The sequence below is a fragment of the Zootoca vivipara genome, chromosome 12, assembly GCF_963506605.1.
Source record: "Zootoca vivipara chromosome 12, rZooViv1.1, whole genome shotgun sequence".
Lineage (NCBI taxonomy): Eukaryota > Metazoa > Chordata > Lepidosauria > Squamata > Lacertidae > Zootoca > Zootoca vivipara.
Genome location: NC_083287.1, coordinates 20,790,321 through 20,817,136, shown reverse-complemented (window position 1 = coordinate 20,817,136; position 26,816 = coordinate 20,790,321). Strand labels below are relative to the sequence as shown.

General features: G+C 39.4%; 1 protein-coding gene across 15 annotated transcripts in view; it reads right to left on the bottom strand.

The window, feature by feature from the left end:
* The window catches only part of TBC1D5 (TBC1 domain family member 5), a 247,358-nt gene that overhangs the window by 5,610 nt on the left and 214,932 nt on the right, over nt 1–26,816 (bottom strand). For all 15 annotated transcript variants that reach the window (XM_060280677.1, XM_060280685.1, XM_060280676.1 and 12 more), the window contains 4 exons: nt 22,949–23,112; nt 13,367–13,466; nt 6,772–6,851; nt 5,105–5,281 (listed from right to left, as the gene is read on the bottom strand). In XM_060280677.1, coding sequence (XP_060136660.1) covers nt 5,105–5,281; nt 6,772–6,851; nt 13,367–13,466; nt 22,949–23,112 — 521 coding nt within the window. The remainder of the gene's footprint in view (nt 1–5,104; nt 5,282–6,771; nt 6,852–13,366; nt 13,467–22,948; nt 23,113–26,816) is intronic.

The window sequence follows — 26,816 nt, the reverse complement described above, 5'->3', positions numbered from 1 at the left end:
ATACTACCAATAGAGGAAAAGCAACATCCTGCTGAAACTTCCTCTACTCAACATCTATACTGATGCAATATGCAAAGAATATGCAAATCCCTCTAAATTTAAATCCAGCAAGTAAAACATTTGAAGCCGATTTCTCCCTTGCGTGTTGACAGCCCTAATTGTAAATATTACAGTGGCTCTGAATTTTGACCGTTCCCTGGTCTCGTATAAAGAAAATATAATGCGCTGATCATATAAATAATCGACCTTTTGTAAAATTCTAAATTAATTCACCCCTTTCCCCTGCCCTATTGTAAAGCTATCTCTCTGCAAATCACAATCGGACATACACAACTGCTTTTGTTTATTATGAGATGACAACTGGCATCTCCGATAGATTGATAGAGAAAGGTCAAGTCCCAATTTTCCTATCAAGCATTCAACTGTCCTAGCTCTAATAAAGTCTATAATAACTAAGGCAGCAGAAAAAAAGAGGAAAGGCTGTTCAGCCCCCCCCCCCCCCCCGTCTGGAACTTTCAACCTCACTAATCTTATTGGGAGAGAGTTAAGCATCTGCTTAACTCTGCCACTGAAATCTATGGGACTTAAAAATGCTGGCTCATTTTTAATCTACATGTTGGATTAATGGCTATTTCAACACAGTTGCATCTGTATGGAAATTACTGTGTGCAGGTAATCATGGCAAAAGAAACTTTATGCATGAATTAGCCCAAGGTTAAAAAGAAGAAGCTGAAATGTGAGCAGCCACAACGTAATTGCAATACAATGGAGTAGAGGTAGCAGCCTTGAAGCTGCCTCACACATACTACTGCAGAGGGGTAGAAAAAGCAATACAATTAGTTATTTTGGTGCTAATACATAAAAAGCTCAATCCAAAGCATGCCTGCTCAAAGAGAATTGCAGCCTAGTCTATGTTTAGAACTACTGACTTTGATAGGATAGATACTGATGCATTAAAATGTTCCAATTAATTCGTCGCAATATTTTAAAAGCTTATGTTGCACTCATAAAATTCTTCCAGCCTGACCTAAAGATATCACAATACCACACCGTGCCTCATTAAAACGGAAAGTTGGCTCTGGTGTCATTTCTGTATAGGCCATTGAACATAGCACTTATTTAACTTCTGAAAATTCATTACAAAGCTTTTATTTCTTTAAATCATAAAATCATAGAGTTGGAAGAGACCACAAGGGCCATCCAGTCCAACCCCCTGCCAAGTAGGAAACACCATCAAAGCATTCTTGACATATGCCTGTCAAGCCTCTGCTTAAATCAGAAATGCTTCTGATTAAAGTTAAAGCTAAGCAGAACAAAGGAAGACATGAAATAGAGGTATATTAATGTTTTCCTTTCCTCTAATTTTTTTGAAATAAAAAATATAGTAAGCATTACATGTTATATATATTGGAACAGATCTACATTCTTTTTGTCTAAAGTAAGATTGTTCCTTTATAAATCCCACAAAGAGAAGGAAAAAGGAAGAAAAAGAAGAGGACAAACATCTAGCACTTCAGGGTTTTTTTAAATTCAGGATACCAAGGGCCCAAATTCAGGCAGAATTCCTACTGGGATAGGCCAAGCAAGGTATATTTGGCCTCTTTCCCCCCTCATAGTAATGAGCTTGAAACACCATACTTTGGTCCTAGTGTCTGCCTGCTCTTATGGTAAGCTGCATATTATTGGCAATGGCTGCTCACCGTCTTCCCAGGGTAGGGTGGGGTGACATTTGCGAGCCCTCGTGCTCTAGCCTCGATTCCCTCTGCTTGACCGTTGCAGGAAATTCCCCACAGCCTGGGGATCTAGGGGCAGATTCCTGCCAAAAAAGTGACTGTGCCGATAGGGCAGAACCTTGCTGACTGGCCAGGCAGCAACACTTAAAAGGGCCACTTGTGCAGTGGGACCCTTGGGTGGTCGGCCCCAGGAGCGAAAAGTTCCATATTCTTGGCAATGAATAGATACAGTGATCTAGATTTGTGGGAAGTGGCATTGTGAGCACCAGCTGACAAGCTCACTGAATAGAGAAACCTCTTCCCCACCAAAGCTATGTGCAATGCTCACTGTCTTACACTTGTTCCATGAAAGTACACAGAAAGCAACAAAACCACCACCCCTTCTCAGGGCTCTCTAGCTTCACTTTCTAATGGAGCACACTCCACCCAAACATCTGACAGCTCGCCAGAGTCAGATCTCATTGTCTTTACCTATTTGAACAAGCATTTGCCCACTTTAGTTGTAAAGATGCTGGCCTCTATATAAATCTGCACAACAGCATGATGGATAGAACCCAACCTCCATGAAATTTAAGAGGGCTAATTTAATCTATTTCAGTGAAGGAGGGTTTCATACTATGCATTGGTATTCTGCTCTAATGTTGTCTCTAAAATGTTTAGCAGGGCTTTCAGCAGACTGAAAAGCAGGTGTAATTGCTTAGTAAACACCTAAACCCATTGGATATTATTTGCAAAGTAAGTAATAGAAGGGCTATCATATTTGGCTTAAATGTAAAAAATAATAATGCAGAAACCATCTATCCTAACATTCATAAACAGAAAATCCTATTAAGCCACACCCACCTGTTCCGTGAAAAGTATCAATTGGCTTTTTTATGAGATGAAATTTACATTAAATGGTTTGCAATTTCCTACATTCTTTGCTAATAAAAGTATACCGACATGGGAAGTCCAGTATGCAAAGTGGAGCCTGATACTTACTGTAGATCTGGCTTTCACAATGTCATACAACAGGTAAGCAGACATAGCCTGTTTTCTAAACAGAAGCTGTCATTCTCCCTTAGATATCTTGGAGGCAGATTGCAATTCTCAGTAGCACCCAACAAGTTATAGGCTTCTGAGCATGTGAGCCATCACGGCAATGAATCCAGTCTAAAACTTTTCGAAATCACATTTTTCATGTTTAAGCAGATAGTCTAAGCTGACCTGGTCCTAAAACTTTGAAGATTCAGAGTAGATTTACCACTGAATAATGACACTGGTTAATATGACTTTGGGTTGCAGTATGCATCCCAGCCCCGTCAATGGTTCAGCAACATCCCATAGCTGGACAGCTATGAACAGAAAAATATTGGACTATGTTGCAGGGGTGACAATGTAGATCATGTCCACAAATCCCAAATTTTACAGACAAAAGTGAAGCAGGATGGGGCACAGTGGCAGCTTGACTTGTATTGACAAGACTGCTGGGAGGCTATTGGCCAATCCTGCAAGTTTCTATTTTCACTGAATGGATTATTCTCTTAGGCATACCTGACCAATTAGGCAGAATTCTTTTTTAAAAAAAAGTTTTTTAAAAATATTTTACTTTTCCATAGTGTAAACTAAACTATGTTTTGTAAAACTTGTCTGATTCTGTATTTTTTCTTTGGTCACAAAGTTCGCTGGTCAGCTTTTAGGCAGAAATATCTGAAGTGCTCCCCATATTAACTTAATTAACACGCAATATTAAAGTGAATCCTGATTTAGGGCTCTCCAAGGTACTGAGATAGACAATCTCCTTCTCTTAAAAAGTTGCACATGTCTTAAAGAGGACTACCCAGAAAAAGGGTTCTTAAACCATATGTGTGAAAAGAGTTGACTGATACATAGCACTGGAAAGCCAATGTCAAACAACTATAACATTTAGAAACTCCTTGGGAGTTTCCATTGTAAAATTCTTCAAATAATGGAAATTGCTCAAGAAAACAGCTACGCTATGGGTTTTCCAAATATTCCATCTTATCATTTTATCTGTTTGTTTGATTACCATAGTTGAAACTCTAATATAAAACTATAAATTAAAATATAATTGTGCTGTGCCCTGAGATCACTCTATGATGAAGAATGGATTAAAAATAAATGAATGTTTTTGCTGGTGCTTGGCTTGTATATGATCGTCTACTCTGAAATGGATGTATCACTTATGTATAAGACAGAAAAGTCTAATGCAACCGCTTGCTACATGGAAGGCAGACAGAGCTATTTCCCTTCATAACTTGAATGAGCGTTTTACAAGAGAGAAAGCTACCATACGGATTTGAAGGAAAAGTCCAAACAGCTGAAAGAGGAGAATGGTTCAAAACAGTTGACAATAGACATAGTGCAGCAATGTACCTGGTCAAATGTTATTGCATAATGATAGTCTAGAAGACAAAGATAGTAGGAAGAGTCAAACAATGCCAAAAAATGCTCATCTTCTGTAGTGAAATCCCTAGTTTCTATAGTCAGATTCTGCATCTTTTACCATATCACAGCTTATCATCATATATACAAGAAAACAGAGAAGCAACAGAGACAATCACTTTATTTGAAATTGAGATTAGTAATTGAGTAATTGAGATTAGAATAGGACATTTCAAAGATATTTGCCCCAAAGGGGGAACATAATAGCCCTGCTGAATCAGACTAAAGGCCCATTGAATCCAGTCCTTGTTTCCCAAGTGGGAACCCCAGAAGCAGGATACAAAGACAACAGCTTTCTCATTTTGTGCTTGTCAGCAACAGGTTTTCAGAGGGGTGTTTGTCTCTGATCCTGGAAGCAGTACAGTTGTAACTTGGAAGCTGAATGCCTTGGCTCCTGAACAAATCAGCTCCTGAACGATTGAAACCTGGAAGTGAGTGTTCCGGTTTTTGAACGATTTTCGGAAGCCAAACGTCCAGTGTGGCTTCCAATTGGCTGCAGGATGCTCCTGCAGCCAATCGGAAGCTGCACTTTGGTTTTCGAACGGTTTGGAACGCATTCTGTTGGAAAACTAAAATACCACTGTATTCAGCCACCATGCCTAGTAGCTATTAATAGTCTTATGGTCCACGAACCTGTCACACCTAAAAGCCATTCATGTTGGTGGACATCAGAAAGTTTAAAAGATAAATTCAGATTCTTATCAAAAAAGGTTCAAATGGCGTTGGAAGCTACTATTGCTACTTATTTATTTTGAAAGTGACTTAACTGTTGTTGTTGTTGTTAAATTCCAAGCCTGCAATCCATTGGGACTTGAATTCAATGGGGCTTGCTTGCCTTGGATTAGGCCTTTATCGTTTCTCTCTGCCTTTTTTAAGGCTTTAAAAAGTACCCTAGACCTCCCTTTTCTGAAACGCATGCACTTTACCTGCTTCCTTAGAGGCTGGGGCTCCTTTGCAACTGAAGGCTCTTCTACAGCTTCATTTGTCTCCTTGGTCTGATTGTTAGAACAGTAGTGATCATCTTCTATTGTGATTTGTTCATTTTCCTCGGCCTCCAACTGGCTCTGATTGAAACGTAAGGAACCTTTCAAAATATCCTTGATCTGTTTATCAAGAGGGGGGAAAGTAATTTAGCTGCATTGCAACATCTGCCACTTAAAGCCGGGCCCTCTTCAGAATCAATCTTCTTATGCATTGATTGCCTGAATTGTTGAAGACATTTATAAAAATGACAACTGTGTTTCTGAGTAAAAGCATTAGGGTGCTACTGAATCTTCTAGCAAGAATGATGAGATAAAGGAAATGCATTTAAAAGGACAACAGTTCCCCTGGATTCTATTAAAACATTGAAATGTGCCATAGTGTATCGATCTGAGCCCTTTATGGACCCAGCCTACAATTCCACAAAGAACTGAAAAATTGCGAGAGAGAACAGGCATATATTAAAACTGATAATCTAACTGAAAGCACCCATATTGCATGATCTTACAACTACAATGACATCAGAATATTAAGAACAAAGATTGGGTCCCCTATTAAAAGGTCCCCCACCATTCATCCCTCAGTGGTGGTGGGTGTGGTAAGAAAGTGAGTTACTGTTGCATGGGGCAGGGAGGGGGCCAAGTTGCCAGATTCCTTTAGAAAATTGCAAGGTTTGCAAAGTTCTTGGCCTCACAAGATTTCTGGGAAATGATAGTAATGCTTGAGATACTGTGAGATCTTGCAAGGTGAGGCTATGTAAACTGAAGGCGAAGCAAAACTGGAGCATTGAGATGAGTCAGACATTTCATCTAGCCACTCACCTTGTTGGAACATCATGGGCTTAAAAAAATTCTCTTTACTGGGCACTAGAATGTAATCTTTACATGCCAACTTCACTGGCTGTGTATTTTTGGTCTTCTATGGAATTCCAAAGGGCACAATTAGTCAAATTAAGGTTATTGTTCTTGTTGACCTGAAGTTTTAAGGTCATTTCATTGGTTTGATTGCTTATAGTCTTACTTGTCATAACTGAGGCAGGGTTGTGGGTTTGAGCCCCACATTGGGCAAAAGATCTCTGGATTGCAGGTGGTTGGACTAGATGACTCTTGTGGTCCCTTCCAACTATACAATTCTATGATTCTAACTTTGATGACAAGAGAATACAGAATCAACAGGGTTCCTGGTGTTTCACTGGGGATCCTGTTAGTGAAGGAATTTATTATTAAAATGGTTTGGCCTATCATGGATATGCCCTGGAGGACTAGATTGGGGTTGGCTAGATTCCCTCTGAAATGGCCTTGGGTAATTTGAGTTTGGTTGCCATGTTGCTTGATAAAGTTGTGGCCTTTTACTCTGGCTACTATTTCTTCAGCTCACAGCAGCAAGAAGAAACTGAAAGTCAGAACAGTCTACCAGCATTATTATTTCAGTAAGTTCCACAGACTCTTCTTTTGCTCACTATCATAATAAATCTCAACAAACTATTAAAGTTCAGCAGTTATAATCCTGAATAATGCAAAGTTCAGATAAAAATAATATAAATTATTGAAGTGCAATTCAAAAAATATTATCCATATTATACATAGAATCTTCATTTTGTCAGAATCTATACCTGCTTCAATCCAGCCAAAGACACTAGAATTTCATCTTCCTTCTCCAAGTGTTCATGAAGAATGACTTCTTGAATATTTCCTGCAATGCCAAAAACAATTATTTCGCAAGAAAGCACCAGGGTTATGTGCCTCTAGATTACTTTCAACCCAGCGGCAATGAAGATGAATGTATACTTTGATATATATCTAAAAAAATATGGAGTCTGGATAATAACCTTTTAAAAAAAACACTTACAATTACAGTTCAACCGAAACACTGCCTGATGAAGCTGGCTTGTTTCAACAAATCATAATTAAAATTAAGCACAGTTTAGGGTTCAGGTGTAAGGCTCAACTATGGCTATGTAAAAACAAGAGCAATTTTTTCTAATCTCCTCCTCATGAGGAGGGGAGTGGGTGATACCAAGGCTTGCTTAGGCTAATTTTATATGGCAGGAAACCAGTATTTATTGCTACATAGGTGGTGCTGTGGGTTAAACCACAGAGCCTAGGGCTTGCCAATCAGAAGGTCGGCGGTTCGAATCCCTGCTCCCTCGGCCAATAACACGAGATGAGCGCCGCAACCCCAGAGTCGGTCACGACTGGGCCTAATGGTCAGGGGGCCCCTTTACCTTTTAATGAATGCTGCATTTGATTACAATTTATAGTCTATTGTGAGGTCAAGAGTGAAAGGGGCCATGTTTTCTATTTGAAGGCTGTACAGTATTGGCTCTCCATCAGACTACTGATCTTCATTGTCTTATACCCCCCAATTCAAGTGGAAACACCTGGGCAGCATTGTAAATTAAGAATGAATATGTGCAAATGCATTTGCAGTCAGGTTCCCTTAGCACCTGAGTTAACAGAGCAAATTAAACAGTACCAAGTTTGCCCAATCATGTAGGCAGGGGGGAAAATGAACACCTGGAATAACAACAGATGGGATATTTAAATTCAGGAAAGCAGGCAAGAATTTTATAGTTCTGTCCCAGTCTGAGTCGGTATTTTTGTATTGATAAGCTTGTACTGCATATATGACAAAATGCCCATCTGGAAACATTTTTGCTTTGAAATATTCTTCCTATCTGATGTTGCTGTTATTCAAATTGTAAAACTTGAAATCTCTCTCTTAAAATAAGAAAAGGTTCATGAGATGCATCTTTTATGGAACAATGAGCACTGATACCACAAAAATGAATTATGAGACTTATAAATTATTTGCAAGGCAAACAAAATCTGTTTCTGTGTCACAAATGGCTTCCTTGAGTTATGTGTCATGTTGTTTAAAAGCAGATGAAAGCCACAATTCTGTTTCAGGAAATCAGCACTTGTCTACTCTTGACAAAAGATTGCTTTGTTTCCAGACTGCTGATATATTTCAGCAATTTTTCATATATAAGTTAGGATTAAATCACAGGCACTAGCTGTAAAGAGGAATGACATCAAAAACTCAACAAGCAATTCGAGGGAAAAGATGTAATCTGCAGCCCACACTACTCAGCCAAGAGTAATGCTATGTACATCATTCAAAACTTGAGGTTTAAATGCCAGGGGATGCAGTATTATATAAACTCTGTTATGTAACAGAGAAAGGGTGATATGTAATTGTACCCACCCCTAACGGAACAGATTTCTGCTCATGCAACAGAATTTGTTCTTCCTTCCCTCTTCCCTGCAGCCCCTCATGGTCCTGCCAAATCTGTTTTAGAGGGTTGGGGGACTCTGGAACAGATTTGTTGGGGTGAGGGGCAGGGATGGCACAGGAGCAGAGAGGAAGGAAACTTATGTTGGATATCATTCAAAATAAGCAACCTGCACAAGAAAAAAGTGGAAAAGGGGCTATAGTGGAAAAAATGTAAAAGACCAAGGACCATTACAAAGGTGCGGATAGTTAGTACTATCTGCATAAACATGGTAGAGATAGTAAATCATAGGAAGATAAGCTAGAAATCAAAAGCTTTCTCTGAGAAACAAATACAGTGTATGGAGCACCTCCAGATCAACTAAAATAGGGGTCAGCAACCTTTTTCAGCCATGGGCCAGTCCACTGTCCCCCAGACCATGTGGTGGGCCGGACTATATTTTGAAAAAATAATAATGAACGAATTCCTATGCCCCACAAATAACCCAGAGATGCATTTTTTTAAAAGCACACATTCTACTCATGTAAAAATACCAGGCAGGCCCCACAAATAACCCAGAGATGTATTTTAAATAAAAGGACACATTCTACTCATTCTACCGTCCGTGGGCCAGATTGAGAAGGCGATAGGGCCGCATCTGGCCCCCGGGCTTTAGGTTGCCTACCCCTGAATTAAAATAACTGCAGAATTAAAATCACTCATTTTGCACATGCATTCATCTATTGTACTTTACTAAGATGAATATAAAGTATTTCTTTAGAGATATTCCAAAGTTTATAACTGCCCTTAAGGCAAACATTTATCTATTTTAAACTAAAGCCATTCTTCCCTTCCAACAGCACAGAAAGTTGCAATGGGACCTCAAGGTGAAGGACGGGTAAGAAATCAATAATCGCCATTACAATAGCAGCAATGTTTTAAAAAGACTTGAGTTATTTGATCTTATCCCAAAACAACATGTTAAGAGAATGGGTTGGATCCAGACTCTGCCTATGATATGCTTCACTTAAGGGGAAGAGACAACTAAATATTTTTTTGATGACCCTGATTTCTAGTGTTATGAGTGAGGCAGAAAAATCCCTACGTTTCAATCAAAGTGTGGCAGCTAGTCTTATGATTCATTAGATCTGCTCAACAGGTACCAAAGTGATGTTCTGCTGAAACATTAATAAGTAAGAAAGTTTCTCCAATATTATGCTGAAGAAATGTGCTCTCATAGCTCTTTGCACCTAACAAAATGGACTAACTACACAATCTGAAGCCTTTCCCCCATTTATCAGTTTTCACCACAAGAACCAATTTATCATTCTTACACATGCTATACTTATGTTATTCAAGACACCACATTTATTTCCATAGTAACATAGACGCAGGGTCCCAAATATATAATTATGTTGTCATTGTGTGGTGCAGCAAAAGAAGTGGATGAACATTTAATGAGAAAGCTTTTGTATAAACACACAAACAAAAATTACCGCTCTAACTCATCTTTTCCTCCTTCACATTCCAGGGAATACAATTATAATCTTGGCAGCCTCAGGATCAAACCCATGGTAACAAAAAGGTATGTCTGAGTAGAAGTACGATGATGCCATCATACAGATATGGAAATTTGAACATTTTTAACAATCACAAATCTAATTGTAGTATGTTGTATAAAAATCACCTGGTGGATTATCATAAAGCTTTTTCAAAAAAATTGTTTTATTTTTACATGCTTATTACATACACACACAAAAATACTGAAAAGCGCTACAACTTAAGAGGGGAGGAAAAATGATTTTTTTTTTACACAATCTGTTAATGAGATAAAAATTAGGACATAAATTTGTGATTGTAATTTCATGTTACAATAAAAATAAAAATCTCATTATCTTTTATACCTAACATCCCATTTATTCCTTAATTCTTTTTACATGAATTTACTGCCATATCAAAATACTATTTTTATATTAATATTTTCACAATTTATAAATCTGTTGGGCATTAATGATTCAGATATTCCTAAAAAATTTAAAGATCTTTTTTGTATGCAAAAGTGGCAGCGAGAGTTCTTATAGCTACAAGGTGGAAGAGCGACATAATTCCTTCTAGACAAGAGTGGATACAAAAATTGACTGAATATGCTGAATAAGATAGTCTATCTGAAAAAATTAAAAATTAACCCGAGAATTGAATTTGTATCAAGGAGGCATTCAGAACATATCTTAAACAAAATTATACCATGTTAAAATCTGTAGCAGCTTTTGAGTGATCCCAGCAGTTTTTATTAATTGCTTATATAAATATATAATGTTAATTTATATCCTAATTATTTTAGTAGAACTCTGGGCAGTGTACACTGGATTACCAAGGAGTTTCCTTGGTCTAGGAACTGATCAGATCTGCTTAGCTTCAGCATTAAGGTTGCTGGTCTTGGTCCACCTGTAGATGGTTGTGGTACTTGCACTCATGCATAATTTTAATATTTTTCCTCCCATACACTTTATGTGATGCAATGACACAACACAGTTGGTCAGAAAGATGAGAAGTTACATATGAAATGGTGTGGACCCTACAAAGCATGGTTCTCCAGGCCTTGCATAACACAGTTTCTAAACTCTGCTACAGATCACCAAAATATCACCCCATACTTTCTAGTTACCTCCCCAGATATTTAGCTAAGTGCAGAAGAGCAAGCTTGCATGAAAAAGCCATTAGAAATACTCAAATATATACTGCAAACTAGTATATTGACCCGAAGTCTAGGAGCTGATAAAAGCTCTAACACCAAATAATCAGCATATGGCTGACATAGTTTCAACTACCTTCTGGGTGCAGAACTGTCATATTTTTTAGAGTTGGAACATTTCCAAGTACACTGGATGCTAAGACAAAAAATTACCAAATCATACTGTGTTTTCAAGCATGAATTTTTATTTATTAATACTCTGATCCTTTCAATGGACAGAAAATAGCCGATGCCTAGAATATGGAACTGATGTATTTATATGAGAGTTATGAACTTCTATGCCTGGAACATATTTCAATCTTAAATAATATAATGATGTGTTTATATGAGTGGGGATTAATTCAGTAATAAACATCCTTCTACCTTATATTTCCTGGTGTGGTCACTGCAATGACAGATATGCAGGCCTGGTTTCATTTTGTGTGTGTGCGTGCTTTGCTATCCTTAAAATCTTAAGTGAATTTGTGCACAAGAAGTGCTCTTTCTACAAAAAGAAAAATGAAAACAAGTGAAAGCCCCTTTCTTGATGTTCAAAACAGCATGTCTTCAGTACTTCATTCTGAACAGCAAGAAAAGGCCTTTCACTGACTGGCTGAAGAAGATTTAGCTGCTTTCTGCCTGGCCAGGAATATTCACTTTGCACTCTAGTGACACTGACAAAGTAGGAGAAATCTTGATGGGCTGTAAGAGTGGTAAACCTGTTGATTTACCACTCTTACAGCCCATCACCCATTCCCATCACCCCCCCCCCTCTGAATATATATTAGGGTCTGGTTGCTTCTGTTTCTAGTGTATCTGACTAAGTATGCATGCACACGAAAGCTCATACCAAAATAAAAACTTAGTTGGTCTTTAAGGTGCTACTGAAGGAATTTTTTTATTTTGCTTCGACTCAGACCAACACGGCTACCTACCTGTAACTAGAACCATGTAGGTTTCTTAGTCAGTTTCATGCTACATACATACCTTCTGAAGGGTAAGAGAAAACTATCATGGACTTAGGGGGAATTTAGTGCACCTCTCTCAATGTATTAAAAACAATGAAATCTGCAAATTGAACTCAAAATCTGTTCCTTTTAAATAGATCTCAAAGGAACATTCTGAGGCTGATGTGGATAAACACCTTACTAGGTAAGAAAAGAAAGCTCACACAAATGAAAAGACATGCAAACCTGGGGTAAAAGTAAGTTGCCCATGTATCAGCTCTGAAAATAAATTATAAAAGTTCTCTATATGCAAACAGAAAACAGAATTACTGGCATAAGCAATCCACTTAAGATTTATAGAAAGGAATGAAGAAAACCCACCCCCTCGTTTCTGATGGCCTTTCTATTGTGCAAAACGATCATAGCATAACAGTTATCATAGCATAAGGTTAAATGAAGATTTATGCAGAGGTTTGGCAGACTATCTGAAGGTCAGATACACTTTGCATTTCATTTGTCTGGTCAAGAGAGGAAAGTAATATGAGCCTCAATCATGTCAACATAATCTGGCAATGCTCCCATTGCACAGTTGAATTTTCAAAGGTTGCAAAATGGTTCTATACACAAAACTTTAGACATAGTGATACATCTCCTAAATTTGGGAGACAATACCCAGAAGGTGTACACATTGTGTTTAACGACTGCCTCTGAAGATGGTTCAGAAACCTCAGCTAGTGCAGAATTTGGCAGCCAGGTTGCTCCCTGGGGCAAGACTGTTTGAGCATATTACACCAATCCTGGCCCAACTGCACTTGTCTGCCAATTAAGTTTCCGGGCCCAATTCAAAGTGCTGGTTTTGACCTACAAAGTCTTAAACAGCTCAGGACTACGATACCTCAAGAACTGCTTCTCTCCACATGAACCTACACAGACCGTGCAATCACCATCTGAGGCCCTTCTTTGTGTGCTTCCTCCACAAGAGATCCCGAGGGTGGCAACACAAGAATGGGCCTTTTCTGCAGTGGCTCCCCATTTGCGGAATGTTCTCCCTAGGAAGGTTTGGCTGGCTCCTTATACACTTTTAGGTGCCAGGCAAAAACGTTCCTCTTTAACCAAGTCCGTGGCTGATTAACATCTAATAGATACCCTTCTAAATCTGTTGTGAGGGGCGGATTATTGGTTTTGTTTTGTTCCTATTTTTATCCTGTATTTTTCATAAAGTATTTTCATGTTGTGAACCACCCTGACATCTATGGATGAAAGGCAATACCCAAATTTAATAAACAGTGGCATTAACAGAGCAGCATCTTCTTACCCAGATGTGTATTCATCATCTTTGCACAGTATTTGCACATGGCCTCCAACTCATTCAATTGCCCTTGGAGAAATGAAATCTGGGCTTCCAGTTCTTCTTCCTATAGTTAAAATTTTAATGAATTAGTTAATAATAAGTATACTGATAACATATTTTATTCATGATCTATCTAAATTACATTTCTATCAAACCCTTTCTCAAAGGATCTCAGAGTGGCATACTTGCCCCCCCCTCCTCCATGTATCCTGCCTACAACCCTGTATTCATAACAACTCTCCAGAAATTAATCCACTTGTGGTGATAGGACAGAATCATAGACCTGAAGAGTTGGAAGGGACCATGAGGGTCATCTAATCCAATGACTGAGGAAAGGTAAAAGTCTAACTTAAATCCACAGGTCTTGCAGTAGAGGCAATGGAATAGCCCTGCTTTGCTACGTATCTCTCTCTGTGGTGCAGCCTCATATAAAATACTCTGTGACTGTCAAGAGGGGGCATAATTTTGAAACTGGCTTTACCATTAGGCAGGACGAGGCAACCTTTTTATCAGTTATTTACAGCCTAACCATGCCTACTCGTAAGGAAATCCTATTGAATTTGATGGGGCTTTCACCCAGGTAAGCGGGTTAGGATTATTATTATCACTACTGGGAGCATCATTTCTCTCTCTGCCAAAGTGGTCTGGGCTATAGGTAATCTCTAATGGTCTGTATTTATTTTATTCTACAAATTATAAAGGCATCACATGTTTCATGCTACCAGTAATTATGAGTGTAATCTTCTTTCCCAGATTAATCAAACAATGCAATTCTACTTTGTTACAACAGACATATGGGCAGGATTGCAAATTGTGTTATATCTGTAGTCATGAGTCAGTAGCATTAAATTAACTGCAGATTTCTTAGCTATTAACAGATGTAAGTTTACTAGAGGGCCCTACATAACTCTAATGCTTTTCAAATGCCCTCAGAAAATTCTTTTGTGTGGAAATAGGGCTGAAGAGTATCTGTGGTGCTATTCAGACACACTTGCAGAGCCAGACTTTTAGAAGAGCAAAACAACAGAGTTTCACACGGGTTCCTGTGGCATTCTAAATTTATACAGGACCAAGTAAATGAAGAGTCTAAATTCAGACCCCAGTCTAGAGAAATGGCAGGTAAGATGTATGTGTAAAGGTCTGCTATGTTGGAAACTGTTTTTGAAAGTAGCTAAGTCAGTCCTTAAACCCAAGTTTGGGAGGAACGCTTTCTGATACGTTAACCAATTGCTTGTGGGACCATTCTATTATGGTCTCAGCAGACTGGCACTCTAAAAGTGATTCTAGATTAAAAGGTACTGGCTGTAGCTACTTATCAACTGCTGACAGTCTTTTCTGGAGACCAGCAATTTGGCAACCATTGCTTGGCAAAAGATTTCATGAATGTTACATTATTTATGTCAGCCAAGCATTGTGGGGAATTATTAAACTAGTGAAAACCTCTACAAAATGAAATAGCCTATGCAGTATTTGCTTAAAACAGATTCAATATTACTTAAACAAACCTGTTAAGTTTCCTTTTTAACAGACACAACAAAGCAATTGCTATAATACCACTTAAGATTTTTTTAAAAACATGGTGCTTGAAACTTTTAACTTCTGAAAGATCACCTGCTCTCACAGCTAATAATTTCAGGGTTGACAAGAACATGTCAGCAGTAATGCTAGTAGAAGCAAGGAATGCAACAATAGTGATGTTGAATAAGTTGTTCCACTGTGAAACAACTAAGAAGGAGAAAATTCAACCCATGAGATTGTTCTGTTGAGGGGAAGAAAACTGTCACCAGTTCTGGGAAGTTCATTTCTAGGAAACTGCAGCAAGCACTTCCCACACACACCTCTAGACCACTGTAATCTAAAGATACTCAGCAACCACTTCAATTAAACCCAAAAGTGAGCTGGATGCTTTACTTGCAAGCCAGTACTGTAATATATTCAACTAGGTCACCACTTTCACAACGTAATTTAAGATGTGTTTCTGTTCATCACAGACTATAATACTTGATGTTCGTATGAAAACCACACAGCATGTTACATACAACCAAACCTTTAGTAAACATTTCGAAAACGGGTTTACTTCCTTACACATGAGACAGTCACACATACACCCAGTGTGTTTTTTCTGAAGGGATACAGGGCATAGCTGCCAAGTTTTCGCTTTTCTCGCGAGGAAGCCTATTCAGCATAAGGGAAAATCCCTGTAAAAAAGGGATAACTTGGCAGCTATGATACAGGGGTATGCACACTCCTAAACATTTTGTGAATGTTTGTACTTTTGTCCATTTACTGTATTTATTTCCCCTGATTTGAACTATAAAATGGTGGTTTTCTTGAGTCAAATTAAGAGTACTGTATATTCCTGCGTATAAGACTACTTTTTAACCCAGGAATATCTTCTCAAAAGTCGGGGGTCGTCTTATACACTGGGTCTTATTTCTTATATGGCGAGTATATCCCAAACTCTATATTTTAACTGGAAAAGTTGGGGGTCGTCTTATACGCCCAGTCGTCTTATACACTGGAATATACGGTACCCCTAAACATTTTTTAAAGAAAAAAAAAGCACTGCATACACCTATATTTATTTAAGGGAGTAGGCCCACAAGTCTGGGATTCCTTTCCATCAGACCCGCATCAAGCTGCCATGGGGAAGGGTTTTCAAAAGGCCTTGAAGACCTCTCTTTTTCAATTGGCCTTCCAGGAGCAACGTTTTATTGGCTGGATGATATTTCTGTTCAATTCAGCTTTCTCTCTTTCTTTTAATGAGGTTTTACTGAGTAGCTTTTCTTTAAAATAAAAAATGCATTTTTCTTTGTTGTTTTATGATGTTTTATTGGGTGCACATGGCCTTAAAAGCACCCTAAAATAAATAAATACAAACGCTGTTTACTTTGCTAATGTCACATTTTAATCCAGCTTTTAAATCACTGAGCAAGTAAAACCTGTGCTCGTGCAATGGAACAACCCGAAATATGTTCCAGGAAACTGGGGGAAACCCCAGAGCAGATTTTGGGGCTGGGGGGTGGGTGGGGGAGAGAAGAGAAAGTTCCATTGCACAAGTGGAAGTTATTCCTCTATGTAAACATGGTAATCAATGCAAGAAATGCAGCTTTTTCTATGAGTTGACTGAATTGCGCTCCCAGTCACATGGAAGAGCCTCCACGAGTACATGTGGTACCCTCTTTAGACTTTTGTCCTATATGTAGATACCAGTTTTTGGAACCAGGCAGGCATGTGACGTTAAGGGTGGAGTCAGGAGCCAACCCCCTCCCTTCCTTTCCCCCTGGACTAGTCATACAGATGGTAATAACTGAAAGGGGCTCAGGAAGTCCCCAAATCAAATTTCACCTCAGCCATTAACAGACTAGCTGGCCTTCAGATTCCGCCTGTTGAATACTAATAATGGCATGTTTTACCAGCTGTTGTAAAGCTCACAGAGATGGATACCTGTGACATGCTTTAAACTTTTGAAGGATGCTATAAAAATGCTAAACACATTGGAAGAATGAAATGAAAACTGCAACAAGCAAATTTTAATTGCACAAATCCTGTTTAAACTAGAAACCATGTTTCTTACCAACATCTTGGGAAAATAAATAGTGCTGTCATATTAATTGAATTTATTTCCCTATAACCGGGGGCGAAAGGCACAGAGAGGTGCCTTCACAAAGCACATACAACGTACTCCATTTTGTGATTAGCATCAGGTACAGCCTATTACTGTTGTAAGCGGTCAAATGGATGGCAGAATGAATTTTTCTTCTCGCGTCATTCACCCAAGGTTATTATAGCTACGGAAATATCATCATCTTTTTCCATTCTTTTGCAGCAGTCTGCTTTCTGGCACTAATACATAAATGTTAACTCATGATAATGTTCAAGTGACATTTAAGGAATTGTTGTATTGTCTATGCAAACAGCATGTGAGCAGTGATTACTCCACTAATGCAAAAATATTAACATACATACAAACAAATCTCTCAAAACTAATTTTGAGAATCATTTAGGCCAGGTGCCCTGAGTGCTCTCTCCCTGTGTGAGCCCACCTCCTTGCACATATAATCACTGCTCATTCACCTGCTTGCTCCCTCTGGCTCAATCTACACTCTTGTCCAGAAGAGGTCAATGTATTGTGGATGATGCTCTTTTCATGCTCACACACAAACCTAGAGGGGGCAGGTGGCCAGGTAGCAACAGCAAGGAGCAGGAGAAGGGGGAAGGGTCTCTGTAGGTAAAAAATGGGCCCTCTGCAGAAGTATGGGCCTTGGTAGGTGTCCAACAATGCTAACCCCAACACTACCCCTGGCTTTAAGTGCACCAACACATCCTGTCAAAATATGCATGTAGGTACTTGATCAAGCTACAGTTAGAACTGGATATGGAACAACTGATTGGTTCAAAATTGGGAAAGGAGTACGACAAGGTTGTATATTGTCTCCCTGCTTATTTAACTTATATGCAGAATTCATCATGCGAAAGGCTGGACTAGATGAATCCCAAGCCGGAATTAAGATTGCCGGAAGAAATATCAACAACCTCAGATATGCAGATGACACAACCTTGATGGCAGAAAGTGAGGAGGAATTAAAGAACCTTTTAATGAGGGTGAAAGAGGAGAGCGCAAAATATGGTCTGAAGCTCAACATCAAAAAAACCAAGATCATGGCCACTGGTCCCATCACCTCCTGGCAAATAGAAGGGGAAGAAATGGAGGCAGTGAGAGATTTTACTTTCTTGGGCTCCTTGATCACTGCAGATGGTGACAGCAGTCACGAATTTAAAAGACGCCTGCTTCTTGGGAGAAAAGCAATGACAAACCTAGACAGCATCTTAAAAAGCAGAGACATCACCTTGCCTACAAAGGTCCGTATAGTTAAAGCTATGGTTTTCCCTGTAGTGATGTATGGAAGTGAGAGCTGGACAATAAAGAAGGCTGATCGCCGAAGAATTGATGCTTTTGAATTATGGTGCTGGAGGAGACTCTTGAGAGTCCCATGGACTGCAAGAAGATCAAACCTATTCATTCTTAAGGAAATCAGCCCTGAGTGCTCACTGGAAGGACAGATCGTGAAGCTGAGGCTCCAATACTTTGGCCACCTCATGAGAAGAGAAGAATCCTTGGAAAAGACCTTGATGTTGGGAAAGATGGAGGGCACAAGGAGAAGGGGACGACAGAGGACGAGATGGTTGGACAGTGTTCTCGAAGCTACGAACATGAGTTTGACCAAACTGCGGGAGGCAGTGGAAGACAGGAGTGCCTGGCGTGCTATGGTCCATGGGGTCACGAAGAGTCGGACACGACTAAACGACTAAACAACAACAACTTGATCATATACATTCTTTATAAATTAACTCAAAATGTATAGGTACTGGGGGGAAATGGAAATGTATGGTTTCACTTTAGTAGTATTCATTGCTACTATGCACCTCAAACAAATTGCACACCTGTTTAATTCTAGATGCGTCTACACATTTACTTGTTTACAGAGTCTGTTACATGACATGTTCTCTTGTCTTTCTGGATTCAATTAGTGCTACTTATCACTCCATTTGTGTGACTTTTGCATACTGGTACGGTTTCACATATTTTTTTCAGTTGTGCATTGTTTCTTTTCATCCAGCCCAGGCAATGTCTGGAAGCTTAGAATCCTATGGGCATGACATGCCCATGACATGGCCAAGATGGAGCACTGCATGAACCAGTCCTGATAATGGTATCTAGAAGTCCACAGAAGGAAAGATGAGATGAGATGAAGATATCGCCTAGCTGAAACTTGTATTGGAGTTATTGATGCCTAAAACTTACTGCATGCCTAAAACTTACTGCAGCTTGTTTTAAAGTTACAGCTCCAGCTTATCTTGAATAGTACTAAATATGTGGATTCTGTCCAATATTGGTTTCCGGCCTTGCTTAACCGGATAGATGAACTGTGGCTGTGAGATGGGCAGGATGTGAGATTGCCTGTGGATTCTCCTGGCCCTCTGCGTGACTTTTCATTATACTGACCATCAGAATTAACAATGACCTTCTGGGTCAGCTAGCTGGGATCAGTTACAGCACCTCAAAATCATTAAGAGTCTTCACAGAATATAGTAGATACTTGTTCATAGCAAGTTTTGCTTACGTTCCTACATGGCTGGACTCTGGAAATACACAGAATTGCTTACCACATAACTAACCATGGGGTGCCACTTCAGAAAACTGCAATAAGTATTGTTTGAAGCCATATTTATGAACAAGGTATTCATTAATAACAGATTTCTACTTGCCATAGGATGGCAGCACTGTCGGCAAGACTAGATGAGCCAGGTTAATAAAAGAGTCACAAGAGAAAGCAAACCTCTTCAGAACCGCAGGATTCACTTTTACTCAGTATCTTCAGATTTGTAGGTTATGACATTTCCATGGTAATATGATGTCATGTAGGTATGGGATTGCAATTTCACATTTTGGTTTCTTTACAGCTCTGATGACTATGTTCGGAAGTTAAGAGTAATACAGGCATAATAATTAAGTGTAGGGAAATGTTTACAAATAAAAACACTGGCACCAAAATGCTTATTTTAAAAAGTACTCTTTCATTTGCTTGTGAGGAAGCATTAGATGCCTGAAACTACAGAAATGGAAACAGGCTAAATTTCATCAAGACATTGCATGATTAAAATTTTAAAACATTCTATTTATACGATCTTCATGAGTTTTCTTAGAGCTTACTTTATAGTAATTATCTTTCATAACACATATATGCTATACAAATAAAATAATGTATCTTGACATACACATTCATCCCGTTTCAGCTCTTCAGATACCTGAAAATTCTTCCTTCTCCCTTCCTCTCTACTACTGCCCTGTCAACTTCTTTCCCCTTTGTTGCGTTAAAAGCTTTGTTCTCTCTTCAAAACAGTCTCCATTTGGACCACCATTCTGTTCCTATATTTATCTCCTCTTTATGCTCCTAGGGATGGGGTGTAATGATTCTACACCAAAACTAGAATTGGATGAGTCTTAATACTGCCTTTAAAGCATGCTGTGGTCTTATGGTCCAGTTCCATGCTTTTTTTCTTTTTTTAAAAAAAATATATGATTTGCCTTATCCTCTAAGGCCAAGGAGAAGTGGGACTAACATCCAGTTTATGGGCGGGGTATAAATAATAATAATAATAATAATAATAATTATTATTATTACATTTGAGGAGTCTTGATGTTTCATTACTACATAAGAATACCTTGCATTTGAGCTGAAGAGAGCTTCAACTTATTGCTCAACTGAATTATATTGGGCTGAGGGCTTGGGTTAGTTGTGTTTCCTTTCAAAGTTTAAAGATGGCGAACAAACTACTGTACCTAATGAAGCATTGGTGCATGCAATATAGTGTCACAAAATGTTAAAGTAAGCTTTCCCCATTTTACGTATTGTGTATTTAACAGTATTGAGAACATCTGCTTTGTCACATGATACTGTCATATGATACTGAAGAAACTTGTTTGCCTGCTTTCGTGTTAACATAACCACAACTCTGCCATTTAAAGTAATGGGAAAATATATGTCGTTCTCGTATGTCCCTGCCCCCACTATGTTTACAAGTGCTCTGATTACTTTGTTCACATGTTTTATATGTCAATGTGAGTGTGAGCTCTAGGAAGGCAAGGATTACTCATATGGAGGAAATTGTATGAACCAATCCTGTCTTACTGATTTCATTGGGTATTGAGCACATATAACTTGATTACAACGTAGCTTCTGTCACTTGAAAATGATGCAATGAACTACTCCAAAGATAATTTTGATCCTCATTTAGATATTGTTTTATTTTTAAGAAACAGCACTAAAGACTACTATCTGTTTATAGTCACTCTCTCTCTTCCTTTCCCCACATTTATAGATTGTCAAGAAATCTAACTAAGATGATAACAAAGAATCAGAAGAAAATTCTTTTACAACCTAATGTTACAAGATGAAAGAAGCATTAGACTTAAATTCTGGCAATAGTAAGGAGATTATGGATCATATCTTGAGTAAAAGTAGGCAAAGCAGTTGGCTCTTAAAGAGTTGAGCAATAAAAGGTTGAACTAATTCAAAATGTGTTAGTTTCTATTGGTGTATTTAAATTCTTAAAGGATGAATTTTCTATACTGTAGATACTTTCTTCAATTAAGCAAAATACGTTTGCTATTTTGGAGAGTTATAACACATATGGTCCAAACTTTTTTTTTTTTGGTCCTTAGCTGGTAGAACATCTAAAGCATTGCTCAGATATTGAGTAAGATACAGGGAATGAACAGTGGGATCAGGGGTGCTCTCCTCTGCCTCCCTCTCTCACACATTCTTCCCTCCTTCCATTGTGCATCTGCTGCCAAGCCAGGTTAAAAGGACCCTATATATGCTCCAAACTCGCCTTAAGAACCCAGCTTCAATTTTGCAACACTTTATAGAAGTATAGGGATGATACAAGGAGAGCTCATAAAAGTGAGCTCCTATGATTATTCAAAAGGATATTGGGGGTTGAGCAACTCCTCTTTGTAGCCTGCTACAAGCAATGCCCCACTTGAACATACATCAAGCACCTCCACAGTGCCTGCTGCCTTCTCCTAATCTCAAAGGCTCCCTCAACTTGCTTAGGGCAGAAAGGAGAGGTGGCAGAGGGTTTAGCTCTTTTTTTGTTTTAATGGTTGCCTTGGAACTTATCATTGTAGTTTAGGGTCTTTATGTCAACACTTATGATTAAGGAATGGGAACTGGGATATATTGTGTGATGTATGGATTTGTATGGACCTTGAATTTATGTATGGACCTTGAATTTATTTTTGAAAATTTGGCAGGTTATAATATTTTACAAAAATAAATAAGTAAACACACATTCCAAAGTCTGCAATGGGAAAGTGACGCTGTTTGCATTGATCGCCACTGATGGAAAAACCTGGCAAAAACTTATACCTTTTCAGTTGCCATGTCCTCTTTGCCTGCGCCAGAAAATTATGATACTTTCTGTGTGCTCAGTTGCATCACATACAAGGGATCAATTTTGGAATGCGCATAGAGATGATGCATTCCTACTTTTCCTCTTTTACATCAGTGAGACCTTGGCCACCAACTTTCTGGTGGCAGCAAGGGGTGACTGTGAGCAACCATTTAACATTCCCAAATGCCCCATTGCAATGCTAAACATGGGAGACATTGTGAGAAATTTAAAACACAGTCAGTTAGTGCCAGGATGGGATGGGAGCGGGGGTGTATATCAGGTGTCAGAGCCAGTAGGCTTTGCAAGTGTTCTGGGACCTCATCAGCTGCTGAAGCCTGTCAGATCTAGTGATGAAGTGGGAACAGGGTGCCTTTCTTATTTAGAGGACACCATGGCTGTTCATGAGTTAAGGAAGACACACACAAAAACAGAAAGTAAGGGAAATAATCCTCCACAAAAGTTTGGAACAGATATTTCCTGCGCCACAAGATATGTACCTGCCTGTGTACATAGGTTCCTGAATGAAAAAGCAGACCAGTGCAAATAAGGGAGACAATATGAGATCAATAAGCAGTAGGGACTTACAGACTCTTTTTTGCTCATACTTCTGCTGTGCGAACGAGAATGGGAAATAGTACTGAAAAAGGACTCTTTCTTGGTTGCAGACAAAGGTGGAGACCCTGTGTATTCACGTCCCCCAGAAAAACTTTCAATGCTTGGAGAAGCGCTGACATTTTTTGAACCCTGCCCTGTAAAGCAAACAGAGGGAAACAAAAAATGATCAGTGGAAAACATTGCCATCAAAGAGCTCCCTATCTGAAGTGTCACTCAGTAACCTTCGTAAACAGATGAACACAGAGTGAGATTATGTGACATCAAAGCACATTTGTCCACACACAGAGGGACTTGCCACTGTGAGACAGGCAGGTCTGCATAGTGCCATGCCTTCAATGCACTCTCCCCACAAGACAAATATAAGCCAAACACATAAAACAAATCCTGTGCAAGAAACATGGACAGTGCCCTATGAAAGGCCTGTATTCAGTACTCAATCTATGCACAACAGTGCAAAAAAATATATACGCTCAAACAATTTCTCTCTCCCTCCTTTCCAGAGTTTTTAATATTTGCTAGACAAGGAATTTGGAGGCAAGCAGTGAAGTGGTAGCTTGACAGAGGAGGCAAAACAGATGTACGGTATGTAGTGCAGTGGAATCCTATGTACCAACTCAGTTCTCCAAGCTGATCCTTGCATAACCAAAACAGCATGATTCATAGATAAGAGAAATATGTGAGCAAGTTTAGGGGAACCCCAAGGTTTGCATAAGAACAAAAGATCTTTAGAAAATAATTCTTCAGGGGTCAGAAAACCCCAAAAATAGCAAAAAGAGCATCTTCAGTTGGCATGGAATGCTGGCAATCTGCTAGAAAGCAAGGAAAAACAAGAAACCGGGGGGAAGTAGAATGGAGTATCCTGAGAACATATGTGCCTGGCTGACTGGAACAGTCCACACTGCAATATTTTGTTGCAGGTTTCATTGGTGTGACCCTAATCCCAGAATCAGTTGCATGTTCTTCCTGTTCATTAGGTGCAACAGTTAGGAACACGGGCTTAAAAAAAAAAAGGCAACAGCTCAGATCCTGTAATATATATATATCTGACCATTGCATAAATGTTCACTTGCATGTGTGATGTTTGGAGCTTAAGACAAACAGAGCATGATATGAGACTAGCTTCATGACATTTAGCAGGTTCAGTGTGCTTATTTATCAATAATAATAATTCCCTTACAAACACTCAAGGGAGCAAATGCATTTAATATAAAATACTAAAATGTAACCATAAAATAAGAATATAAACAAATTCAAGAGACATATGATTACAGAAGCTAAGGAGCCAGGGAGATGAGAAGCCAGTCAACAACTCAGCAGGTAAAACAACCCCTGGAACAGAAATGCCTTCACACAGTTACAGAAGAGGCAAAACAAGGGAGGCAAATTCCAAAGCCTGAGCACAGACAGAGGAGAGGAAAGGCTCTCTCTCTCTCTCTCTCTCTCTCTCTCTCTCTCTCTCTCTCTCTCTCTCTCTCTCTCTCTCATTTCAACCAGATATAGATGGAGTATAAAAGAGAGCCTCTCTAGCAGCTCTTAATGAGTACACAGGCTTATATAGAAAAAGGTTCCCCATTAGGAATCATGGTCCCAAGCCATTTGGAGATTTAAAGGGCAAAACCAGCACTCTGAATTAGTTTTGCAAATCACCCAGAAGAGTAGAAATTAAGATGCTGAGCTCAGCCAGGAACACACTTGGTGGCCTTTGATGTCTCTCACCCACAGTACAGCCTCAATTTTTTTTTTACTAAGATGATGCTGAGCCTGTTCAGGCTGAAAGAGAGTAGGGGCTGTGCATGACTGCCTCCTCAACAATATCCCAGACTCTGCCGGCTGCAACCACAAGTCCTTTGTGCATTTGGTGGAAGATCTGAATGTGCACAGAATACTCCCAGTAATTGAGAACCTTGATTATGCGTGATTCCCAATCGCAGAGAGGCTTCTGGGTGTTTCTTGAACACCCAAATGGGGCTTTAGTTAGATTGGAATTGTGCAGACTACACCAGCAATTTCAGATAACCCCTGTCTGTAATCCTCGATAGCTGCTCCTAGCCAGTGCAGAGTGTACTGAACTTGAGGGACCAATGATTTGACTCAGTACAAGGCAGCTTCCTATGTTCCTAGCATCTATTTGCTGCTAAACTTCAGTGATGACAATAAGAAGAAGAAAAGAAGAAGAGTTTGGATTTGATATCCCACTTTATCACTACCCTAAGGAGTCTCAAAGCAGCTAACATTCTCCTTTCCCTTCCTCCCCCACAACAAACACTCTGTGAGGTGGGTGGGGCTGAGAGACTTCAGGGAAGTGTGACTAGCCCAAGGTCACCCAGCAGCTGCATGTGGATAGAAGTAATGTTTACAAGGCTTGCCAGACACCTTCGCTGACTGCTTCCATCAAAACAAAGCAATACTGCTAAGATACATGCTTAGAGGGGAAGTGCAAGCCAAAGAGGGAAGGAACTCTCATGTTTCTTTTGGTCCCACCAGCTTTGGTTCACTCTTTTACTATGCATTGTACCAGTTGGCAGTTATCTCCTACCCTTACCTTCCAAGTCCCGGACTGCAGAATCCGGGACCGGCAGCCGTGTGACACCGGAAGTTACGTCGACGTAACTTCTGGTGTTGCTTTGCCCTTCTATGGGCACCAAAAATGGCCACCGCCGACTTCAAAAGTAGCTTCTACGCATGAACGGAAGTGCGTCGACGCAACTTCCGGTGTCGCCCCGCCCATCTATGGGCACCAAAATGGCCGCCGCCGACACCGGAAGTCGCATCTACGCACTTCCGGTCATGCGTAGATGCGACTTTTGAAGCTGGCAGCGGCCATTTTTTGTGCTCATAGAAGGGCAAATCAGAAAGAAAAAAAATGGCCGCCGGCAAGAGAAAATAACGGAGAAAAACGGGAGACAAAGTGATACGGGGGGCCACCGGGAAAAGGTAAGTAAAAACGGGGGTTTCCCGTGGAAAACGGGAGACTTGGCAGCTATGCTCCTACCAGATCCTCAGCAGCTATTTCATCACAGGTGCCATGCTTCCAATAAAATGGAAGTGTGCATACATACTAAGTACTATCTGTAATTAGGTTTTCTAGTCAACAGGTGGGGGAAAATTGCCCCCATCCCATTCTTTACAGTTCTGTGGAGTGGTATTTGTGAATGCTCTCTTTTGATAAATTCCTATCCTTTACTCTTGTGTCTACTGTTAAATATAACAAGAGGATCATGGTGAAGAGATGTATACTTGAATCTATATATATACTTGAGTTCAAGTCCCCAGCTGCTTATGGAAGTCAATAAGTTGTCAGAGGAAGTCTGCTTTAAGTGTAAATGGTGCTCATGGAAAACCCATGTATGAGCTCTTTGATGGGCAGGATAAAAATGGTATTTAAGAAATATAGATATTAAGAAAAAAAAATGTCTGCTAGCTGGAATTGTACATATACCGTACTAACGTCACCCCAAGTGTTGGTTTCAAATCCCTATTGCAGAACTCTATTTTAGCATAAATTCTGCCCAACTAAAAAGTGTTTTTAGTTATTTTAAAAATGATTTCAGACCTGAGGTTACAAAAAAAGTGTACTTTGCAAGTGGTAAGCCATAGAGCAAACCTTAGCTACAAATCATGGTTTTTCTAAAGTGAGATGAACCATGAGCCCATTGGCTGATGTAATGCTGAGCCAAACGATGGCTTTGCTCACAGCAGGAGGACCAGAGGAGAAGCAAAGTACCCAGAATCTTCTCACAAGGAGCCTATGTATTTTCAGTAAGTTGTGGCATGGCTTTGAGTTATTTGTGAACTGGATCAATATGTACTTGCAGGTCAAAAGTGTAAACTTCATAAA